We start from the raw sequence: 22,414 nt of genomic DNA, 5'->3' as shown, positions 1-22,414 counted from the left end.
GGGACTTTAAATATGATTATAATTAACTTACCCGCTGCTTTGCCTTTTTAAATATTGATCCTAGCGAAAAGTGTTCTAAATGTTTCTTGTAGGAAATTTTACGTCTATTATTTATGTATAAGATTTTTTTTGCTATGAGTCATACTTTTCAAATTATTAACGAAAAAATAAAAACAAGGAACCTTAGAATTTATCATAATTAACTTTCCCTCTTTATTATCTTTTTAAATATTGATCCCTGCGAAAAGTGTACTGAATCTTTCTTATTCAAAATTTTGTGTAGATTATTAAAGTCTCACAACATTTTTTGATATTGGCCACCGTTTATGAGTTATTTACGAAAACCTAAAAAACGGGACCTTAGAAGTGATTATAATTAAATTTCCCGCGTTGAAATCTCTTTGAATATTGATCCTAGCGAAAAATTGTACTGAATCTTTCTTGTAGGCAATTTTATGTAGATTACTTATGTAATAGAACATTTTTTGCTATGCGCCACCGTTTAAGAGTTATTTACGAAAAACCAAAAAAAGGGACCTTTAATGTCAAATATCTCACTTCCGGTCAAGATTTCGATCGAGCAACCGGCAAATTCGGATTCAGCAGGGTCTGATTAGGTTAAAAAACCCGGTTACCAAAAAGTAATATGATTTGCCAGTCGCATCAAGAAGGAGAACGATTTTGAATATTTTTGTCTAGTCTATAAAGCGGCAGTCAGCCGAAAAGTTCATACAGGAAAACTAAAAACACTTGTAGCAATGATTTCGGTAGGTAATTATGATAAAACATGTCTAAGAACCGTCACTAGATGCTTGCAAATAAATCGCTTCGGTCAATAAAAAAAGACCTACGCATTATGTAATACTATGGTACTTATTATTAATCTGCAATACAAAATTCTTTATTACATACCAAAAAAAAACTTTATCTTAGATCAGAGGTGGGCAAATTTTCTTCATGGGGGGCCAGAAACTTTAAAATGTAAGTGGAGGGCCAGAATTGTAGCTAAAATTTATTATGATTTGCGATTATCGTGGGCCAATGCCGTATAATTACTAATTATTTCATAGGACCGGCTGCGGGCCGGATAAAATCCATTCGCGGGCCGCAGATGGCCCGCGGGCCGTACTTTGCCCACCACTGTCTTAGATCCATAACTGGATGTGATATTAAATTGTTTCACATTTTCGTGTCTGAATAGACTCTCAAGAGTCGGCTTTCACAGGCAAATGCGTGCGATTTCCACGAGAATCGCGTAGGAGTAAGTAAGTACTTATACTTACACCTACATTTATTGGCTAGGTAGATTTTGAAATGAAAATTGAATAAATCAATGGCTCGATATAATTAAATATGCTTTTTATTTTTGCACAATACTTGTTACTTATATACGATTTTGGGAAATACTTGATTAGGTACAGGTAAACTACTTAGGTACCTAGGTAACAGTTATATATTTCCATTCATTAATATGATACCCACCTACACATCATGTCTTTGTTTCACGATCAAGGCTACAAGATATGAGATCGTTGCTTCGCCTACATATCATATGTTAACTAGGTAGGTATTACCTATATACTATACGTACCTACCCATATGATTTTCGTATTAACGGGTCAGTGACTACGACTAGGTAAACATTAAAGCTACTTAAAAGCAAGTTAATGGCTGGTCTTAATAGCTATGTGCAACAGGTGAGTGGCACCGAACCTTTGTAACTATTCACAAAACATCTATCTCGACTTCAGCAGGTCGCCAGTATAAAGTTCAACTCCAGATTCATAACAAATATTAGACAATCGGGATCAAAGTTTCTGGTCTGCTCCTGTGACTGACAATGTTCGGTACAATAAATATTGTAAACATTAATTTTGTGCCCACCTAATGTGCCATGCTACACGGTCACGGAAGCTTAGACGATGAAATCATGCAGTACCTAATAAAACCTTACATCAAGAGTTGGTTTAGTGATTAATAAGCAGGGTTAAGTGGGTCTAACGTATGATGTTAGTTACATCAATATGTCCCTTTCTTTGTGCATGTAAGGAAAATAAGAAAAAGAAATACGATGCAAAATTATTTGCATCGTATTTAGTTGCACAGGATCGGGACAGGTGGCACGCTCTCGTTTCGGAGGCCAAGATTCTCTTTGGATCGCTGAGCCAAAATAGTTAGTTTTTTTTTTAGTTAGTTATGCATAATTATTTGGTCGTTAAACCTACTCTTATAGTTCATACTAGCGACCCGCCCTGGCTTCGCACGGGTTACACAAAACCTTAACAAATTATACACCTTCCTCAAGAATCACTATTGATAGGTGAAAACCGCATGAAAATCCGTTCAGTAGTTTTTGAGTTTATCGCGAACACACAAACAGACAGACGTGGCTAGGGACTTTGTTTTATAAGGTGTAGTTATTATAACACCGGATCCCATAATATGCCTATTAGCTTTTTACAGTATAGAGAAACTGGCAACTGCAAACTTGCAGAGCTAAAAACCGCAAACTAACGAGGTCGGCGAAGCTAAAAATTGTTTTGTTTTTAATTTGCATTCCGAATAAAACTAGGTCTTCCGTAACTAACATGGAGGCAATTCATCCATACGTTTCCAATTAAGAAAGAATTTAATATGTGCGCTCTTCCACTGTACCTAATGTACCTATACATTTTTCTGTTAGGGTAAACTCTTCAATTATTGGCACTTTGAGCCTAATATTATCAATTGACAACTAATTTACGTCTTTACAGCTTTGGTGATAGGAGTGATCGTATCAATAATTAGAGTGCCTACAATAGAGCTGTTTACCCTACATAGGTACTTATTATGTAAACAAGGTTGTATATGAAGGATCGATTAGATGCGCGCGCTGCGCACTTCGCTTCAGTAAGTTCCCGTAACAGCGAGCCTCAATCGCAAATACAGTCAGCTGGGGTTGAAATACAAGGTAAGTTTGTATTTTCTACGTTTGATATCTAAATAACTATCAAATGCACTTATGTACACGGCCAAAATGTTATTAAGAAAGTGCAGTTCAATTCTAAGATGTGTGCGTAACAACGATATTCAAAATTATTCAAAGTGCTTTTTTGCACAAATTGTTTCTTCATCACGTTATTCAAAAACTGTTCATAATGTCCTTACCTCTTCCATTCAGTAATCAGTGACGAGTGAAAACAATAGCTTCTTTAATTGATCGAAATTGTATTTTGCTCAGGAGCCAAGATGCCGGGCGCCAGGCATAAAATACTGGGGCACGTCCTGTCGGGATTCTGCCACAAGATGAACCGTCGCAAACCTCTGTATGGGGATGCAATGGACACTCCGCTTAACCGATGTCTTACCACCTTGGACATCACTTTGCTTGGTAAGAAAACTCTGTTACAATTACAATAAAAATGATACCTTTGTGTGTTAGAAATTAAGTACCTATACGTTTCAAGTAGAAATACCTACATTTAAAAAGAGAATTTAAAATTATCACGAAAGTTGGAATCATTATGTTGTCAACCCAGGACCCCTATTCGACAAGCGACGTTTGACGTATCGTGTTGATCTCCCGTTGGTGTGGGAAAAATCATAAGTTCTCGAATACGTACAATGTCAAAATTTGACATTAACAATCCACAGTTAGGGTGACAAGCGAACCAAACCGACCATCCTTAGTTTAGAGTGGAGTTTTGGTTGTACCAAATGATATTATCCACCGTTGATGGAATCAACACACAGTATGCGATAAAATCAACTGTTGATTTGACGTGGATGCGAAATCTGACAGTTGTACATGTCGAATTTGGCCCCTGTGTTCGCAGTAGGTACCTAATTAGTTTGTGAATTAATTTGATTACCTATAAGTACTACTGACTGCGAAAGTATACCTAAAGTTAGTAATTTTCATAATGGCAATGTTTCGCTATGATGACTGGTTTATTCATATTAAATGATCGGCAGTGGCACTTCAATGTGGGAGTGGATTAGATAATGTACATTGCACAGCACTTCTTGAATTTGATACCTAGGTACGTGCGGTCTACGTGAATTACCTAACTAAATAGGATACCTATTCTATCTCAAAAAGTAATAATAACTTTTGAAATGTAAATTAGGTACTGTCGTCTTCCACAAATCGTCCTTATCGACAACCGGCAAAAGTTTCATTTTCCCTAACTTCCTAAAAAAGAAGGAATGTCATTTATGTACAGTCACCACACGGGATTGTTATGCCAGTTAGGGTTCTTGCTAAATTGGGAATTCTATAGCGTAAGTATTGAACAACCAATTTATGTAGGACCCTAAATGGCGCATTATCTCTAGGTGCTTACTTTATTATCCAGTGGTGCAGCTAGGCGTGGGCGAGAGAGGCTTTCGCCCTCGGCCTCGCACTTATTAGGGGGGCCTCGCAAAGCCAACCATTTTATTGCCTTGGAAAAACACATTGAAAAGGGCCTCGCAGGTGTGGTTTTCGCCCACGGCTAGATTGGTTCACGCTACGCCACTGTAACTATAGTTCGTTTTTTTTTAGCATTAGAAAGAAGTTGCAAGAAGGTAAGCGATCTTGACATGTCTTTTAATTGAAAACGCTTTTCAAAAATAAAAAACGATTACTTATGAAAGCAGAAGAATATAAATGATCGTATTAGATTCATAATTATTACATATTTGCCGTAACTTATTTTTAAAATGTGTTTTTCAATTAAAAGACACATCAAGATTGTTTACCTTATTTCTAATGCTAAAAAAACGAACTATATCTATAGGTATACACAATATAATCCAATTTCCAGGCGTCGGGCACATGGTAGGCGCTGGCATCTACGTCCTGACGGGCGCAGTGGCGCGGCACATGGCCGGTCCAGCCACGGCCCTCAGTTTCCTCCTGGCCGGCGTTACGTCTACCCTCGCGGCACTGTGTTATGCTGAATTCGGTACCAGGATACCGAGAGCGGGAAGTGCTTATGCGTACACTTACGTTAGCATTGGAGAGTTCTGGGCCTTCATCATTGGATGGAACATCGTCTTGGAGTATATGATCGGTGAGTCGCTCTAAATACTCTAAATACCTTTGTAACAAGGGGCTTATCACGTGATTGATACCAGTGATACCGCTTCGGTGCACAGTTTTCTGCGGCACCTTGCTGCGTTTTCGCGGAATTTGGAGAACCAAAACCATCCTAAAAAGGATATATGTAGGCTGCCTATACCTACCTAGGTACCTAACTTTGTGCACCAAGCGTTTACAGACCTCTAATATTGTCTAACGCGACAAAAGAACCAGCCTCAAAGAAAAATAATGTTACCAAAATATGTTGTAAATTTATCCTGTTATAAACACCGCTCCCAATATCTACTACATAATCGTTCATTGTTTAACACCCCACTATGAACTTACAGATAAACTTATTACACGGCTCACTGATTGTTGAGCGATAGAGATCTCTCCGCTCCGTGTGAATGGTCGCGCTTTTATCAAATTTAATTATTTCCTGAAAAGCAATTAAATCATGGATACCCCATTATGACTTTTAATAGGACTTCCTTGTCATTAATTAATTCCTATGTGGTTTTCAGGTGCAGCGTCGGTCGCCAGGGCGTGGTCCGGTTATTTAGACGCAATGTTAAACGGTGCTATAAGCAATGCCACCGTATCTGTCACCGGAGAAATGCATGAGACTCTTCTTAGTCGATATCCAGACGTTTTAGCGTTTTTAATATGCATCTTAGCCTCGCTCATTTTAGCGGTAGGTGTTAAAACCTCTGCTTACATCAACAACGGCCTCACTATTCTAAACCTTTTGGTTATAACGCTAGTAATATCGCTAGGTTTTTACTACGCTGATATATCGAACTGGTCGGCTGCGAATGGAGGTTTTATGCCTTTCGGATTTAGTGGGGTATTGGCAGGGGCTGCTACGTGTTTCTACGCCTTTGTTGGCTTTGACAGCATTTCGGCGTCTAGCGAGGAAGCTAAAGATCCTTCGCGGTCCATCCCTATAGCGACAGTTCTTTCCATGGCTATCGTAGCTTTTGGATACATTCTTGTCGCTCTAGCTTTGACTCTTATGGTGCCATATACGAGTATTAATCCTGAAGCAGCTCTGCCGTCCGCTTTAGGTGCAGTACATGCCGATTGGGCTAAATATGCAGTTTCTGTTGGAGCCGTTTGCGGAATGACAACTACTCTTCTTGGCTCTCTGTTCTCTCTGCCCCGTTGTTTATATGCTATGTCTACTGATGGCTTACTATTCGGTTTCCTCAGCGATATTAGCAACAAGTCTCAGATTCCTATTGCAAACTTAATTATTTCTGGATTATCATCCGCTGTTATAGCTCTATTGTTTGATTTGGAGAAGCTTGTAGAATTCATGTCGATCGGTACATTATTGGCGTACACGATCGTGAGTGCCGCAGTTATAATATTACGGTATCGGCCTGCTCCTACGGTTGACGATAAGACTTTTGGAGTTCCGCCGATAGATTCTCCTGGGGACCGTGAAGATAGTTCAGCAACTGGTACACCAGCGACTGATGGCGGGTCTTCTTCTTCAGAGGTGAGAATCACCAATGTATTTTATCTTTAAGTTTGTAATATTTTCCAGAACCAATTTTTTTATTTGATTGAGTATTAAGCTATTAGAAAGAAACCAATTGCTATGAAATTTCATTTAACCCTTGATTTCAGATGTTCGAAGCTCTAACAGTGGGTCGTCTCCGCCCGCAATACGCCTGGCTCGAGCCACTCGTCGGCGGCCGAGCGCCCGGGGCGGCCGTGTCGGGCTGTGTGTACACACTGACCGCGGCTGCCGCCGCGTTGTGCGCCCATAACCACTTCGTGGCCGAACAGGCGGGCTTGTGGGCGCTGCTCCCGGACCTGGTGCTCACTTCCATAATTATTGCTTGTAAGTATCCTGCTGCCGGCTGATTAGAGACCAAGTACCTACACATTGCTTGAACCGCTTGAGCCACTCGTCGGCAGCTGAGCGCCCGGCGCAGCCGTATCGGGTCGTGTGTACACATTGACCGCGGTTACGGCTGCGTTGTGAGCCCATAACCACTTCGTAATACTTCGTATTAATAAATGGCAGGACAGGCGGGCTTGGGGGCGCTGCTCCCGGACCCGGTGTTCCATTATTATTGCTTGTAAAATTTCTGCTGCTTAAAATTCGGCGTCTATTGAACAGGGTGTACCTACAGATTGGACACAAGCTACAAGAAAAATGATATTACGGCTCATTTGCTGGCTTCGTGATGGCTGTCAGACCTGAGATTGAATCGGTCCATAGTCCGGTTCTTTGAATTAATACATGAACCACTCGATACGAATTGAATTTGATAGCACTCTTACAAAAACAATATGTATTTCCTCAGGCTTATTCATAATCTGGGCGCACCAGCAATCACCAGCGCGGCTTCCATTCAGAGTCCCGTGGGTGCCGCTGCTGCCCGCTGCCTCCGTCATGCTCAACGTGGAGCTCATGGTCAACCTCAACGCGCTCACCTGGGCGCGGTTCGCTATATGGATCACTTTCGGTAAGTTCCCCAAGTATTTCATCATATCAAAGTAGATACTTTGCGCGCACCAGCAGTTCTCAACGCGGCTTCTATTCAGAGTTCAGAGTACGGTGGGTACTCAAAGTTAGTCTACTTCGGTAACAGAGGGATGACTACATTTGACGCAAAACCACGAATTTATGCTTGTTTGAGGAAAGTAATCCAAGTCTTGACAATTCAAAGAGTGGGATGACTGGGTGTGTAGAGAAACGGATTGAGTGGCGCATTTCAACACCGTGGGGATTACCTAAGTTAACAGTTGACATGGCAGCAGTCGTCAACCCCGGCTGTTTCACACAATTTCACAGGTGCCTTCACCAAAGAAATTAGAGAAGCGAATTCGCATGCCGCCTTTTGTCCAATCTGACAGAAAAAACCAAAGTATATGTGCAGTGACTCTTCCATCAACCATCGAAACTAAAACTATATCTGTTCATATTCCAGGTCTACTCCTGTACTTCCTCTACGGCATCCACCACAGCAAGCTTGGCGAAGGCGTAGCGGGTCTCCTCTCCCGATCTGCGAGCGCCGGTCGCGGTTGGGGCGCCATCGAGAAAACTTCCCGGCGAATTGGCCGGTTCGGCCGAGAAAAAAGCGACGATCGAAAACCGATCATAAGCGACGACGAACTCGCGCGGCGGGATCCGTGATTCTAAAGTAAACTGTATGTGTTCTGTCTTAAAGTTGCAATTGGAAAACGCACGTTAAAATTATAATACTTGCTTTTATTGAAGAATCATAAGTATCTACTGTTTGAGAATAGGTAAGGTTTTTCATGACTGCACTTATTTAGATTGCAGCACTGAAACAAAAATCCTCATTGTAATTTTGGGGGACGCCGAGTCGAAAGACACCAAATGTAGGTATTGAAAATGAAAAGACACTTTTAATTAACTTTTAAACGTTGAGAAATTTATCGATATAAGTACCTACGAGAATGTCAAACGAGAAACAACAATATGATATTTTACTTTAAGTCAAATAAACCTTAAGGTGCGTTTTCAAAATGTAACGACTATAACTACTCATATAATAATTATTTAGAAATCTGTGTTCAGCTCTATAACTGTCGCTTAGTTTCTTCGTTTCAAAAGTTACACAAAAGAAACAAAGTTGCATGTGATTGTGTTGTGTTATTATATGCTTGGTTACCACATATGAGCGGCACAGTAGGCATAAGATGAGATATAATTATGTACACGGCTGAAATCGAATAATATATTAGGCACAAATTGACTTCGCATTTATGTTTCAATGGAAAATAATATTTGAGAAAATTTGTACCTATTTGATGTTTTATGCAATTGATACAGCCAGCAAAGTTATCAGTTTAGCACCCCTGCATATAAATATGTATGGAATGGTGCTAAGCTAGCTTTGCTGACTGTACATAGCCACATAGGTACTTATAATTTAAATTATTCAAGTATAAAATGACAATGCTAATTACCCGTGTCATCGTGTGACTCAACTTTTGAATGAAACTTTAACTCAGGGTCAATTATTGTAGGTAGTACCTACATACCAACGTTGAATTAAATTAACTTTAACGAATTTGACAGTAAAAATGTTAAGCGGTATGACCAAAGATCGCGCAATTGTTTAAAAATACATATTTATAAGATACAAACATGCCAAAGACTATTATTATAGCACAAAGTGAAGTCAAACTTCAACTGGAATTTCTAATTCTCATTGATTATTCAAATCTATTTAACATTAAATTACTAGAATGTTAGTAATTTTCAAGAGAGATACTTTTCAGAATCTTCAAATAAATAGGTACAACATGGGCATTTTTTTAGCTAATTAATAATTATGCGAACTGTTGTTTTATTTGTTGTGACGTAACTTTCTATTAGTGTTGCCAAAAAATGTAGTGTTTATTTTATAAAAATGGAAACGTTTTAATTATTAGTTTTTTTATAATATAAGTTATTTAGATACCTATCTTAGATTATAAATTAATTAATTTTCTTTTAAATAATCTTCCAAACCATGTGGTTTACGAGTTTTTGTAATTAATAGCATGTATTAAAAATACTCAGTTGATAAATACACTTCAAAATTGATTGATAACTGAGTATTTTTTACAAACTGCTATTAATTTCAAAAGCTTGTAATCTTGTAATTGCTTTGTGTGAACTTTTATGTGCTGGTAGATGAACATATCGTGTAGTGAAAAGGTATATCACATAATATCGTCGGGTGACAAGCAAAATTCACTAACTAACACCGTTGAAATTATTGGACAATAAACCGTGTTACAAGTGTAATAAAGTGCATTGTTACTTTAATTTTTTGACAGTACTTAGTGACTTTTGCTTGTCACCCGACGTATATTCTTTGAGTATTACGAGCAGCTTAGTGGCAGCTTTTTAAGTGCGATTCCAGAATATATAAATAGTGGTACATCATAATATGTTATTTAGCTTTCAAAAATGTGTATATCGTTTAATGAAGTTCCAAATAGGAATGAACCGCCGAACTAAACTATATTCTAAATAACTAATTGATAAAAAAAATCGAATATATGTTAATTTTACGAAGTAGTATATAAGTATTGTCCTTGTAGGTAAATAGATTTGCAGATATATCTTTTATTAAATAAAATAACTAGACTATTACATAGTAACACCAAATGTGATCTTTTAAAATGTCCAAGTACCTTTCTTTAAGATTTTTAGCCAGAATGTTATTGTTTTGTGCATACTTATAAGTTTATAGAATACCAAGAATGTTTATGAACTTCATATAGCATTGTTAATACTCTAACGACATATTTTAAGAAAAGTTGATGTGTACATAAAGCAATTATAAAAATAAGGGATTTCATTTACCTAATTTTAAACTATAATATTAGTAATTTGTCAATGAAAACACGTATTTCAGAAATGTTATCTTAGTCAATTTATTTAGTTTATAATAACTCTACAACTTCTGAATTATCACAAAGTTATTTACAATTTAAATCCACCACAAGTTGTGGATATTTTATTGAGTTGTTGGAATGATTATTTTATTTGTACAGTAATAACGCTAAATTAAACTATTTTTTAAATATTCAACAATAATACTTAAAAATAAAATGAAATGTTTATTGTACAGTCATCTGTAAAATTATGGGTGCACAATTCATCTCAAAAATATGTCCCATAGCTCTTATGTCACCGAATTAAGAACTATGGGACATATTTTTGAATAAGTTGGCTACACCCATATTTTTACAGTTGACTGTACACAAGGGAACCTGATCATAAGAACAAATCGCTGATATAGCGTAAACTATACCAAGTTGGGTTGGGTTATAATTATAGGTAGGTACCAAGTAGGTACTAAGAAACGAGACTTAATAAAAATATATATCACAACCATAACCCAAACTCAAGAAACTTAAATGTACAGTCAAAGAATTTAATTTCCGTAACATTTTGTAGAGTTAGACCAAGAAAAGTCTGCAACGATTTTGATAGCACACACAGTGCAAGTGTTATTTCAAACGTCAAACTTTTATGAAATTATGACGTGTAAATAACACTTACACTGCGTGGACTATCAAAATCACTGCAGACTTTTTTGGTCTAATTCTATCACAAGTACCTTATCACAGTGACAATCAATATAAAAGTCGCTAGGGACGTCATAGTATTGTCACTATGACAGGGTACCAAAATGGTTCTGAAATTGAATTCCTTGACTTTGACTTGTACATCATAACGAACTGTCATTCTATGAAACTTGCTAACTATGTAAACAACCGCCATGTTGAAATTGTCTCCGAATGATGAATTTACTAGTGACTTTTGTTTACATAGTTAGCAAGTTCCATAGAATGACACTTTAATGATATCTACGAAAAACGTCAACACGCAGATAATAAAATTTTGAACTACATATTTTCAAAGTAAAATTAACTAATAAAAATAAATAAAATTACGTTGTCATTACCTAACATTTAAATTAAAATAATAGATGATTGCGACATTTTTTGCGATTAGACTTTGGGGGTCATCCATTAATTACGTCACACGTTTAGGGGGAGGGAGGGGGTCAAGAAAATGTGACATATTGTGACATGGGGGAGGGGGGAGACACAAACTTTGTGACGTCACTTTAACTTCATCAGTAACCGAAAATTTATTTAAATTATTTAGTTCGTTGTACATTTAAATAACAAGTTTTTAAAACGAAAATAGTTTTTAATCTTTTAATTTTCTTTCCTAAGCAGTTTTGGGTTATAAAATTACTAATATTTATCTCGTCAAAAATATTTTGATAAAATATTAATAATACTTAGGTACTTACTTAATTCGATTTGGCGATTTCGTAGAAAAAATGTGACGTCACACTAGGGGGGGAGGGGTTTGCCAAATGTGACCAAGTGTGACAAGGGGGGGGGGAGGGGTCAAAAAACCTAGAAATTGGTGTGACGTAATTAATGGATGACCCCTTGGAGCCAGTGCTGCTGAAAATTAATACATTCTTGTATTATGAAATAAGTAACCGATCATCAAGAAAAGAACACATTAAACGATTCGGCACTCTATGTACCTAAACATAAGGTCCATGTTTGACTGACCTTAAAATAATATGGGTATACCTTTCCGTACACTGATTCCTTTTACTTAAAGTAGTTATAATTCACTAATAATTCGGAAGAGCGTTTGGGCCCTATCACACTGACGATTTGCGAGCGAGTCGCCAGTGTGGTAGGGCCCTAAATGATAAAATTGATACAAGACGATACAAAATTAAACTGTCATATATAGTTTGTTTTTTTAGCATTAGAAAGAACTTCGCAGAAGTAAGCTTGTGGTTCCAAATCCGGCACTTTTAGCGGTAATAATTTGAAGTAAATTATATGTATTGACCATGCTATATTAGATAATTCAATAATTATTAACAATTAAAGAGCCTGATAAAAACTGCACGCTTGCTTCTGTGGAGTTCTTTCTAATGCTAAAAAAAACGAACTATAATTATACGTAGTTAAGTAGAGTTGATGAAAGGAATAATATGTATACATCTACTTGACATCATGGGACGGCAGGGTGGCGCCGTACGACCCCGCTCATTAGGCGGCATTATCCGTGCCTCAACGTAACGTAATAACATCGACGTCGTCAGGCGTGGCTCACTCCGCGATTTCGTCGCTTTGCTACAGGTAGCTAAATTTACATCCGTTCGACCCCAATTTTGGGGTTTGCCATAAGCCGCGCGTGGCGCTGTCGCCACTTAGCGGCCATATCTGTGCTGATCGTGACAGACGCGTTTTGTTAGAGAGTGAGTCTTCTGTACCTAGTACTATTATTTATTCTGTGACGTCGTGAAGTGTAATGTAACTAGGGTTATACACTATCCCCTTTATTAAAAAAAAATACGGGCCTGATTTAGTTAAATTAAGTTTTATCCTTTTCTTACAAATACATAAGTCAATATGACAGATCAGGACAAACGATTATTAGCTAATTGAGGTTTGTGGCGCGTTTATGAATAAAGGGGTATGTAGTTAGTCAAGTACTAAAGTCTGAAAATCAACACCACAAATCTAGTATTCCTTGATCTATGTTGGTAGGTACTATAACTGTACTGTTTTTTTTTAACACCCGACGGCTCCCGATGCTGACAAATAATTAATTATTACATTGAAATACAAATACATTTACCTGCCTAAACAACATCAAAAAATACTAGTCATATTCCCAGTTTGAGACCTACTAATTACACTCAATGTAATTTAAATCAATTTTACTTGGAACAGAGTTGCATATATTTCCGTTCGATTGTACGACAAACCAAATTCAACTCTGTTTTCATTTCGTAAGATTCAAATTCCACTGCCAAATTTCTTGTGGGGCTATTATAATTAAAACAGTCTTATCTTAGCGACCTGACTTGCCACGCCGAGGCGGGCCGGCGCTGCAGCCTGTTGATGGTGGGGCGGCCCCACTGTAGCCAGAGATAACCCACGGCGAGGCAGATGGCCGTTTCTATGTAGAACCCGTCGATTCGGGTAAGGCAGGTGCCTCCGGCGTTTTTACACAGCTGAAAAAAAAACCTCTGTGACAATATTTCGCGATCTATACTGCAAAACGTAATTCAAGACCAAAAAAAGTAAGAAAATGTTGCCACCTTTTACTAGCGCGTCTCGTATTTATGTAAAAATAAGTAATAAAAGTAGTTTTTTAAATCGTACGAGTTAAATTACCAATAAATAAATTATCTTAGCGTGATTATTTATCAAAAGGAAATTACAATTTTACAAACAAATTGTTGCAGTGGCAACATTGTCTTACTTTTTTTGGTCTTGAATTACGTTTTGCAGTTTAGACGCAGTTAGTAAATGTTCCCTATCAAGTTTTTATTAAGATCCTTGGAAGAAGTCTATGTCAAACATATAATACACAGATTAAAGATAATGGTGAAATTTGCAGTTAACGAAACCTGGAACTTTTTATTTGGTTGTCCGAAATCTATACGGGGTTCATTGGAACCCGTATCGCACTAGAAGGCGAAATTTATTCCCTGGTCGGTACGGGGTCCCTGAGACCTCGTATATTTTGAATATACCACTTTGTTATACTTTTGACAAGAAATTCAAATGTATATTTGTCTTTATCATAGTCATAAAAATATCCAAGATACAGCTTCCGCACCAGCGAGTAAACACGATTTTTTAGTCTCCGCACTGAATGATGACATCTACGGGGCTTAAAAGCCCCCGTAACGCAGTGAACGTGTTAATCTTTATTTCACTATACATGAAGGTACAAATGGCGGACTTAATGCCTTAAGCCCCTTAAGGCATTCTCTACCAGTCAACCAATGCGTTAAACCAGAAAGATTCATAAACGTTTACTAAAGTTGACAAGCCGATAATAATCGTTTGTCTCTTTCCGACGTATTGGTATGATGGAAAGGGACAAACGATTATTAGCAGCTTATCAACTTTAGTATACGTATGTATAGTTCGTTTTTTTTAGCATTAGAAAGAACTTTCAAGAAGGGAAGCGATCTTGGCAAGTCTTTTAATTGAAAAACGCTTTTTAAAAATCAATAACTATTACTCATGAAAGCAGGAGAATATAAATGATCGTATTAGATTCATAATTGTTACGTATTTGGCGTAACTTATTTTTAAAATGTGTTTTTCAATTAAAAGACACATCAAGATTGTTTACCTAATTTCTAATGCTAAAAAAAACGAAGTATATGTGGTTGTGGTGGGCAGGTTGGTGGTGTACAATTTACTAATTAGTTTTGCAAAACCGGTTTCAATTACAGCCTAAAACGTGCCTTAAGGTTGAAAATTGCTAATTTAATAGGTAGGTATTAGTTTTAATGTAGGCAGAAAAATTATGTCATTCAAGTAAACGTGTTTATTTTTGCTGACGCAGCGATGTCTTATTCGTGATGTTGCTACTGTCTTACTTTCTACTTAATTGAGTTCTATCTGCATTATCCATATTATTCAATATATTGTTCCCAGGAAAAAGGCTCTGGCGCATTTGATCATCATTATAGTTCGTTTTTTTAGCATTAGAAAAAAGATAAACAATCTTTTTGAAAAATAATTCACGACAAATATGTCTTATGAATCATATACGATTATTTACATTCTTTTGCTTTCACAAGTAATAATTACTGATATTTAAAAAGCTTTTTTCCATTAAAAGACTCATCAAGATCGCGTAATCATTTTCTAATGCTAAATAAAACGAAATAGTAAAAGCATACACTGAAAGAAAAGCTTAGTACAACAAAAACACACTTAGAATTACAAAAATAAACTTAAACCGGGGACAAGGAGAGTTAACTAATAGGAACAAATTGACTTTTGCAATTTCTATTAGTTCTTGCAATTTCTATTATCTGTTTGTTGAAATTATATTTGGGATTACTGAGCTGTTTGTAGAAATAAACTTTACAGAAATTGTGAGACGTCCATAATTATTACTAAAACTTAATTTTTTCCCCCAGTACAGAACTGTTTTTTAATTCCTGGTGATGATTTTTCTCTCAGTGTAAGCGACTCGACCCTTTCCCTTGATAACAAAAAACATTATTTTATACTTACATCACTTTCAAGCTTCGAAGAGCAAGTATTGTCGCTCATCTCAGGCAGTGAACAGCTCTTGAAAGTCAAATGGTCTATAGCCCACAGGGCTAAAGTGTTAGGCCAGTTGGTCCCCAGATTTGATACAGTGTTGAGTAACGTCATGTAGGTGCCACCGACCGCCGGGTCTGACACTTTGGCGAAGAAAGCCATCACTGCCACAAACATGCAGTAGAGACAGGTCTGAAATGATAAAGATGAAATATCTAAAGCCGGATACTCATTAGCGAGCCGTAACCGTAACCGTTGCATGTACTGTAACCGAGGTTCGCAGGTTTGCAAACCAACCACACACTATGTTTTTTGGTTACAGAACACGCAACGGTTACGGTTACGGCTCGCTAATGAGTATCCGGCTTAAAAAAACCGGCCAAGTGAGTCGGACTCGCGCACAAAGGGTTCCGTACCATTACGCGGAAGACGGCAAAAGAATCACGTTTGTTGTATAGGAGCCCCGCTTAAATATTTATTTTATTCTGTTTTAGTATTTGTTATAGCGGCAACAGAAATACATCTATGAAAATTTCAACTGCCTAGCTATCACGGTTTTACCTTTTGGGTACGGAACCCTAAAAAGGTGTTATTAGGATGTTTGTTTTATTGTCTATTCTTGCCATGGTGGCGGAAAATGTAGCCTACCTACCTACACATATAAAAACACTAATTAGGTAGGTATTAGCAACTAACCTGGTGAAAGACGTACAAAGCCATCAATACCAAAAGGTACGAGTAAGAAGGCCCGGAGTCCCCGAGCAGCGAGGGCGTCAGGGCCACTAGACCAGCGGCCAGCGGACCCACCATCAGTCGGAACGGGAACGCGTGCAGCCATAGAGAGAGCGGCGCGGGCCCCGTCGTGTAGCGGGCTAGTAACTGGTAATTATAAATAAAAGTAAAAATAATGATTGTACAGTTGGTTAAACCATTTGTCAGTAAATAAGAACAAAAAAACTATACACATAATTTTATTTTTGGGTGCTATACTGAAAATCGTAGTTCAAGACCAAAAAAAGTAAGACAATGTTGCCACTTTTTAGTAGCGCGTCTTGTATTTTTTTTAAAATAAGTAAATAAAAGTACTTTTTTTAAATCGTAGGAGTAAAATTACCAATAAATAAATATCTTAGCGTGTTTATTTAGTAAAAAGGAATTTACTATTTTACAAACAATTTATTGCAGTGGCAACATTGTCTTACTTTTTTTGGGCTTGAACTACGATTTTCAGTTTAGTGCTAGTGTAAGACAAATATAGTACCTATGATTATCTCTGTCTATGTTAGAAATGAAACAGTCCTTTGACAAACTATATCTACTAGAATAAGCGTAACCGTAACCGTGGTGCGCTCTTAACCCTTTGAACGCCTATCGTGTGCGCTGCGTCATCGTGAACCTTGTGTGAATGCACGAAGGTTGTTATTGTTATTAGACTGTAGCCGCGCCCGTCAATGGCGGTTACAGGGTTAAGAAAGTTTTTATTGTAAGTACAACAAAGATTAGTGACAATCTATATAACAGAAAGAACATACCACTGGTAGTATAATTTGAACTGGGACTAGTGGCACGGCCAACAACGCCATGTCTTCCCTCGGCACACCAGCCTCTACTAACTTGAGACCGGAAACTGCGTCACTGGCGCAAAAACCAAGCTGAAATAGACCGTACAATTAATAGCTAGACCACATAATTTTTTTAAAATGTTGATGTTTTACTATCATTATTTTTAAAATAGGATACTGCACTTTAGTGGCGACAAATCAAAGATATCTACTAGACAAGACGGAGCTAATTTGGTTCGCGTATTCTTAATAGAAACTTGTACTATAAATTACTCAATGGGGTTGGTGGCGCTATCATAGGTTGCCCCTTTTTCTATGAGATTTGGCTTAAAGGGCTGGCATCCAGGGTATTAAAAAAACATAAATTTGACACAATTCTAGGGATTGACAGGGCAAGCTATGATGGCGCCATCTGCTAAAAATATCGACCAGCCAACCCCATTAACTGAAATTAGGCAACCCTATGGGACTCGAGTTCCATAGCCGTCCCTCTAATGCAGCATTTAATTTTATACAATTCAATTTGTTATCGCATTTCAACAAATATCTTTAATATTTCTGATATTTTATTAATTGTATCGTTTAAACTGAGAAATAATTCCTCGTAATAAACATACGTCGTAAAGTTGATATCGTTTTCTATGCAGCATAGTTAAACCAATGAAACCTGTATAGGTAATTGCAATTAAGCTGCAGTGTAAGCTATAAATGAAATTGATTTTCATCCATGTTTATACAGTAGATGTCCTTGAAATACTTGATAGGTAATAATAATTAGTCATCGTGACATACCTGTACATACATATAAAGGTCCCTGTACACGATGGGCCAGCGTGGGCCAGTCTGGGGGACGCGTTTATGCGTTAGAGGGAGCAAGTGATATTGCTATCCCATCCTACCGCACGGCTGCGTCCCTTGGACTGGCCGGCGCTGGCCCATTGTGTACAGGGGCCTTAAAAGTAAAGATATTTTTCTCAAAAATGGACGGCAAAGTCGACTTTGCCGTCTAAAAAATAGGTCGCGAAACGCGTAGTTTATGGTCAGTCAAAAATTAAAAAGTTAAAAACATTGCAGTCTCGATTTTGGGACTGCAATGTTGCATACAAATTCCATTATTTGTCGAGTTCCAAACTTTTTAAAAGTTGAAATGGCCATATCAAATGAAGGCACAGGCCCATTAAACAGCCAAACAGATGATTAGTACAGCGACTATTTAGCTGTCTCAAATAGGTTGGCGTATTTTCGGCAGAAAAATACACTTCTATTTTTTTATTAAAAAAATAAAAAGGCGGCAAGGGCTTTTTTCTGTGAAAATATATACGTAAGAACGTTGCTTTTGTAAAATATTTCTATGATATTTATGTTTCTTGCACCATTTTTGAGAAAAGCACTATATATGACTCGGCTGGAAGGCTACTTGCTGGCTTCGGATTCAATTAAACGGACTCCCAAGGTCGTCCGTTTAAAACGAATCCTCAGCCTGCAAGTAGCTACTTCCGAGCCTCGACAATAATGTACTATTAAGGCTTGGCCACACACAGAGCGCGACGCAGCGCCGCGTCCGCGCCGCGTGATGCCGACGCGAAGCCTGGTCAAACAGGGCGCGCGCCGATCGCGCCGGCCTCACGCTCTCAACACGCCCTCAAGGCGCGCGTGAACGCGGCGCGGCCGCGTGGGAACGCGGCGCACCGCTCGCTGCCTAACGTCCGATCCTACTGATGTGACCTTGCGCGACGCGGCGGGCCGCCGCGTTCGCTCGGCGCAGCGCTGCGCACGCGCCGCGCGGACGCAAGGGGCCGCGCGGCGCGGGGCGCGACAGAAGCGGGGCGTGATACCAGCGGGACGCAGTCTGTTTGACGTCGGTAACCTGTTAGCATGTGCCGCGGTCGCGCGGCGTGGACGCGGCGCGGACGCGGCGCTGCGTCGCGCTCTGTATGTGGCCAAGCCTTTACTGTCACGTAAAATCTATTAATATTTACGACCATCTTAAAATAGTAAACTAATTCGACACTAGAATTACGTAACTTACCTTGGCTGTGAATAGAACTAGCGCTAAAGTCCGAACGGCAGGCAATTTCACAATAGTATACAATTGTTTGTAGGCATCAACAATGTCACTCATTCCTTTAGTCTCGTTCTCTTTGTGATCCGTTTCTTTGGCCTCGTGTTTGAAGACTGCTATCAGAGTAGTAGAGACAATGAAGATCCATCCCCAGAAGAATAGGAAACTGGCTAGAGTGACGAGGCCGACGTCTTCTGGGACGATTCTGAGATACTTGTTGCAGAAATATGGAGATTCTAGGGCCAGGAATAGGACGTAGCCAAGAAAGAAGCCAGCGGTTTGTCCTACTGTGTTACAGGTGGAGGCATGCCCTACATTGCACCTGAAAAGAAATTTTTGTTAGCTATATTAGTGAAGCAGTAGACTATGTTATGCTGCAGAATGTTAGTTGGGGAAGGGTAGATCAATGGCGGATCCATATTAGAGGCGGCAGTCTTTAGATGGATGCTGAGAAAGTGACAGCTAGTAGTTACTACAGGGCCTGGGGCCTAGGACGGCCAACACTGCAAATCCGCCACTAGGGTAGATATAAGTCAAATATAAACATCATACTTTTTCTGAACAGTAGCAGCAAAGTCACTGATAAGGATCAGTGAAGTTACATCAACACACATATACATACTCAGATGCAAAGTTATAAATATTTAAAGATCATAATTAGGACTGATCTTAGGTTATTGTCCCTACTTATTTTTGAAATTGGTTAAAAATATGTCAGTGTTAAAATCATTAACACTCACAAAATCACTAAAATAAAATAAATAAATATTATAGGACATTCTTACACAGATTGACTAAGTCCCACAGTAAGCTCAAGAAGGCTTGTGTTGTGGGTACTCAGACAACGATATATATAATATACAAATACTTAAATACATAGAAAACACCCATGACTCAGGAACAAATATCTGTATCATCATACAAATAAATGCCCTTACTGGGATTCGAACCCAGGACCATCGGCTTCGCAGGCAGGGTCACTACCCACTAGGCCAGACCGGTCGTCAAAGATAAAAAAAGATGTAAAGATGTGATTGATACACTAGTAGTGAATAATTCTTTCCCTTTGTACTTTCACGGGAGCAAACAAATATGTAATGTTATTTCAGTCATCTCAGTGCAAAGAGTACTGAGCTTGACTAAAGTCCGAGAAAATATGATGGGAAAGGATAATTCACTGCATCTGTAGATTGGTAAGTTACTAAGGAAGGTGCATTAAGCAGGATACTGGATAATTAATTTCTGGTAAATCTTAATTATCAACCTTAGCTCTTAAGAAAGAAGATTCACATTGTAATGATAGTTTGTGTAAAGAAATTTCATCTCAAATCAGTTCTGCTATACACTTATAGTATTCTAAATAAAAGTTACCTTTTTAACATAGTCAGAGCCCAGCCATCTACTGCTATGTCTTGAGTAGCGGCCAAAAAGTTCAAAAATAAAAATGTGACTATGAGAAGTATCATGTTGGGAGATTTTTCATCAGACCCTAGCCAGTCTGTGATGCTGCTTGACATGATGATCATGACGATGCCAATGAGGTACTGCACGGGCACCAGCCAAGTCTTGCGTCGGCCAAACTTTGGCCAAAATAGTGCATCAACTATTGGAGCCCATAATAATTTGACACTGAAGGGCCAATTTACAAAGCTGAATTCTGCCTAAAAATTAAATACACAATTTATAAACACTATATGAGTCGCTTAACTTCAAACTCGAGTAAATCCATCTGTCAAATTATGCGATTTTGGTATTAAAAAAAGGTAATAGGGTAGATATTTGCTGAGAGGGTTGAATGGATTTACCAGAGTTTGAAGCTAAGGGACACATATAGTACACACCAGTGATAATTAGCTTACTTTACACACTTGAAGGAGCTTTTATTTATTCATACTTGACTTGACTGAATTTTTTTACTTATACCAAGACTAAAAATAAAAAGGCATTCAACAATAATCATAAGAATATGCAGGTATTTGTAAAGAAATGTGTAAATAACATAGCTTTCTTACCTGTTGTGTGTAGGTGATTCCCCGGTTTTGTAAAAGCATAGGCACAGCTCCAGCGAGGCCCAGGGGAATACCTTGCAAAGTGTACAGAAATAATAGTACGGCGATATTGAGTTCATCTCCTTTTATGTTACTTTGACCAGTGTTTATAGGTGCAGTACCGTTTTCAATCAATTCCTCCTTTTCGGGCACATTTTTTCTTTTAGTTACGGACATGATTAAAGCTCGTATGGCCTAAAAATAATAACAAATCACAACATAATCAACTTCCTTGTTCAATGCCTCGAAGATACGTGCAAGACAAGTTTATTTCACAAACCTTAATTTTCACACACAGTTATGAATGAATATACCTGAGGCGCTTTTTTTGTTGTCTTTATTGAAATAAATATTTCAAGTTCAATTCATAAATTGACATGAATTTTCCACGTTAGCAATGGAAAATAATTTCAAAACGCGAGCTCTCACTCTTAGCACACGTCAGTGGGATGAAATGTCAAACCACAGATAATGTATAATGTATATGTAAACTTAGGATACGATTGAAAACGAATGTTATCGTATTTATTTTAACCTACGATAAAGCGGGTTACCAAAGAATATGCGGGTTAAGCCCCCTCCAGACTATGCGCGTGAATCGAGGGCGAAGCCGCGAACGCGAGTGTGGAGTCGATTTCGCTGTCTGCGAACATCGACGCCACACTGCGTTCGTGGCTTCGCGCCGCGATTCGCGCACGAGTGTGGAGGGGGTTTACACTCTGGCAAGCAAGATTTTTGTGAGTAAAAAACTTAGAGGATATAACCAATGGAGACGCCATGTCTAAAATTTTCGGTACAAAATAATCTGCCGTTTTTTGCGGGGGAGGGGCACATCAAATGTATAGGTACGTCATGTCAGATAAACGTCAGTCCATACATATGGTTGACATGTGGTTGACCATTGGCCGCCTATTTTCGACAGAGGGGAACGCCTGTTAATGGCGGCTCCATTGTTAATTACTCCGAGGTAAAAAAGGCAGCAAATTTAAAAAATGTAGGCGCTGAAGCGTAAGGTTTGACGAAAATGGCTTGACAGACTGAAGATGACTTGAAGATGGCTTGGCTATTATCTGATATTGTTTAT

The 22,414-nt window shown here is 38.3% G+C and overlaps 3 protein-coding genes across 4 annotated transcripts in view; 1 reads left to right on the top strand and 2 right to left on the bottom strand.

The window, feature by feature from the left end:
• Positions 1-22,414, bottom strand: part of LOC134670228 (uncharacterized) — a 122,206-nt gene that overhangs the window by 82,365 nt on the left and 17,427 nt on the right. The gene's annotated exons all lie outside the window — the stretch shown is intronic.
• LOC134670227 (cationic amino acid transporter 4) lies at positions 2,672-10,377 on the top strand. Its single transcript, XM_063527944.1, has 7 exons — positions 2,672-2,950; positions 3,221-3,370; positions 4,788-5,036; positions 5,572-6,551; positions 6,683-6,899; positions 7,369-7,530; positions 7,996-10,377. Exons 1-7 carry the CDS (start codon positions 2,848-2,850, stop codon positions 8,199-8,201), a joined length of 2,067 nt encoding a protein of 688 aa, XP_063384014.1. The 5' UTR covers positions 2,672-2,847; the 3' UTR covers positions 8,202-10,377.
• LOC134670231 (acetyl-coenzyme A transporter 1) lies at positions 12,008-21,783 on the bottom strand. 2 transcript variants are annotated; one of them, XM_063527949.1, is made up of 8 exons: positions 21,611-21,783; positions 21,295-21,525; positions 20,654-20,943; positions 19,250-19,604; positions 17,191-17,310; positions 16,355-16,537; positions 15,629-15,850; positions 12,008-13,596 (listed from the first exon to the last, which is right to left on the bottom strand). In XM_063527949.1, exons 2-8 carry the CDS (start codon positions 21,505-21,507, stop codon positions 13,429-13,431), a joined length of 1,551 nt encoding a protein of 516 aa, XP_063384019.1. In that variant the 5' UTR covers positions 21,508-21,525; positions 21,611-21,783; the 3' UTR covers positions 12,008-13,428. The 2 variants fall into 2 exon arrangements, with proteins under 2 accessions (XP_063384019.1, XP_063384020.1); XM_063527950.1 differs by having other exon boundaries at positions 21,645-21,783.

This window comes from Cydia fagiglandana, chromosome 13, assembly GCF_963556715.1.
Source record: "Cydia fagiglandana chromosome 13, ilCydFagi1.1, whole genome shotgun sequence".
Classification (NCBI taxonomy): domain Eukaryota; kingdom Metazoa; phylum Arthropoda; class Insecta; order Lepidoptera; family Tortricidae; genus Cydia; species Cydia fagiglandana.
Note: the sequence above shows the minus strand (reverse complement) of the source record. Positions and strands in the feature narration are given on the sequence as shown.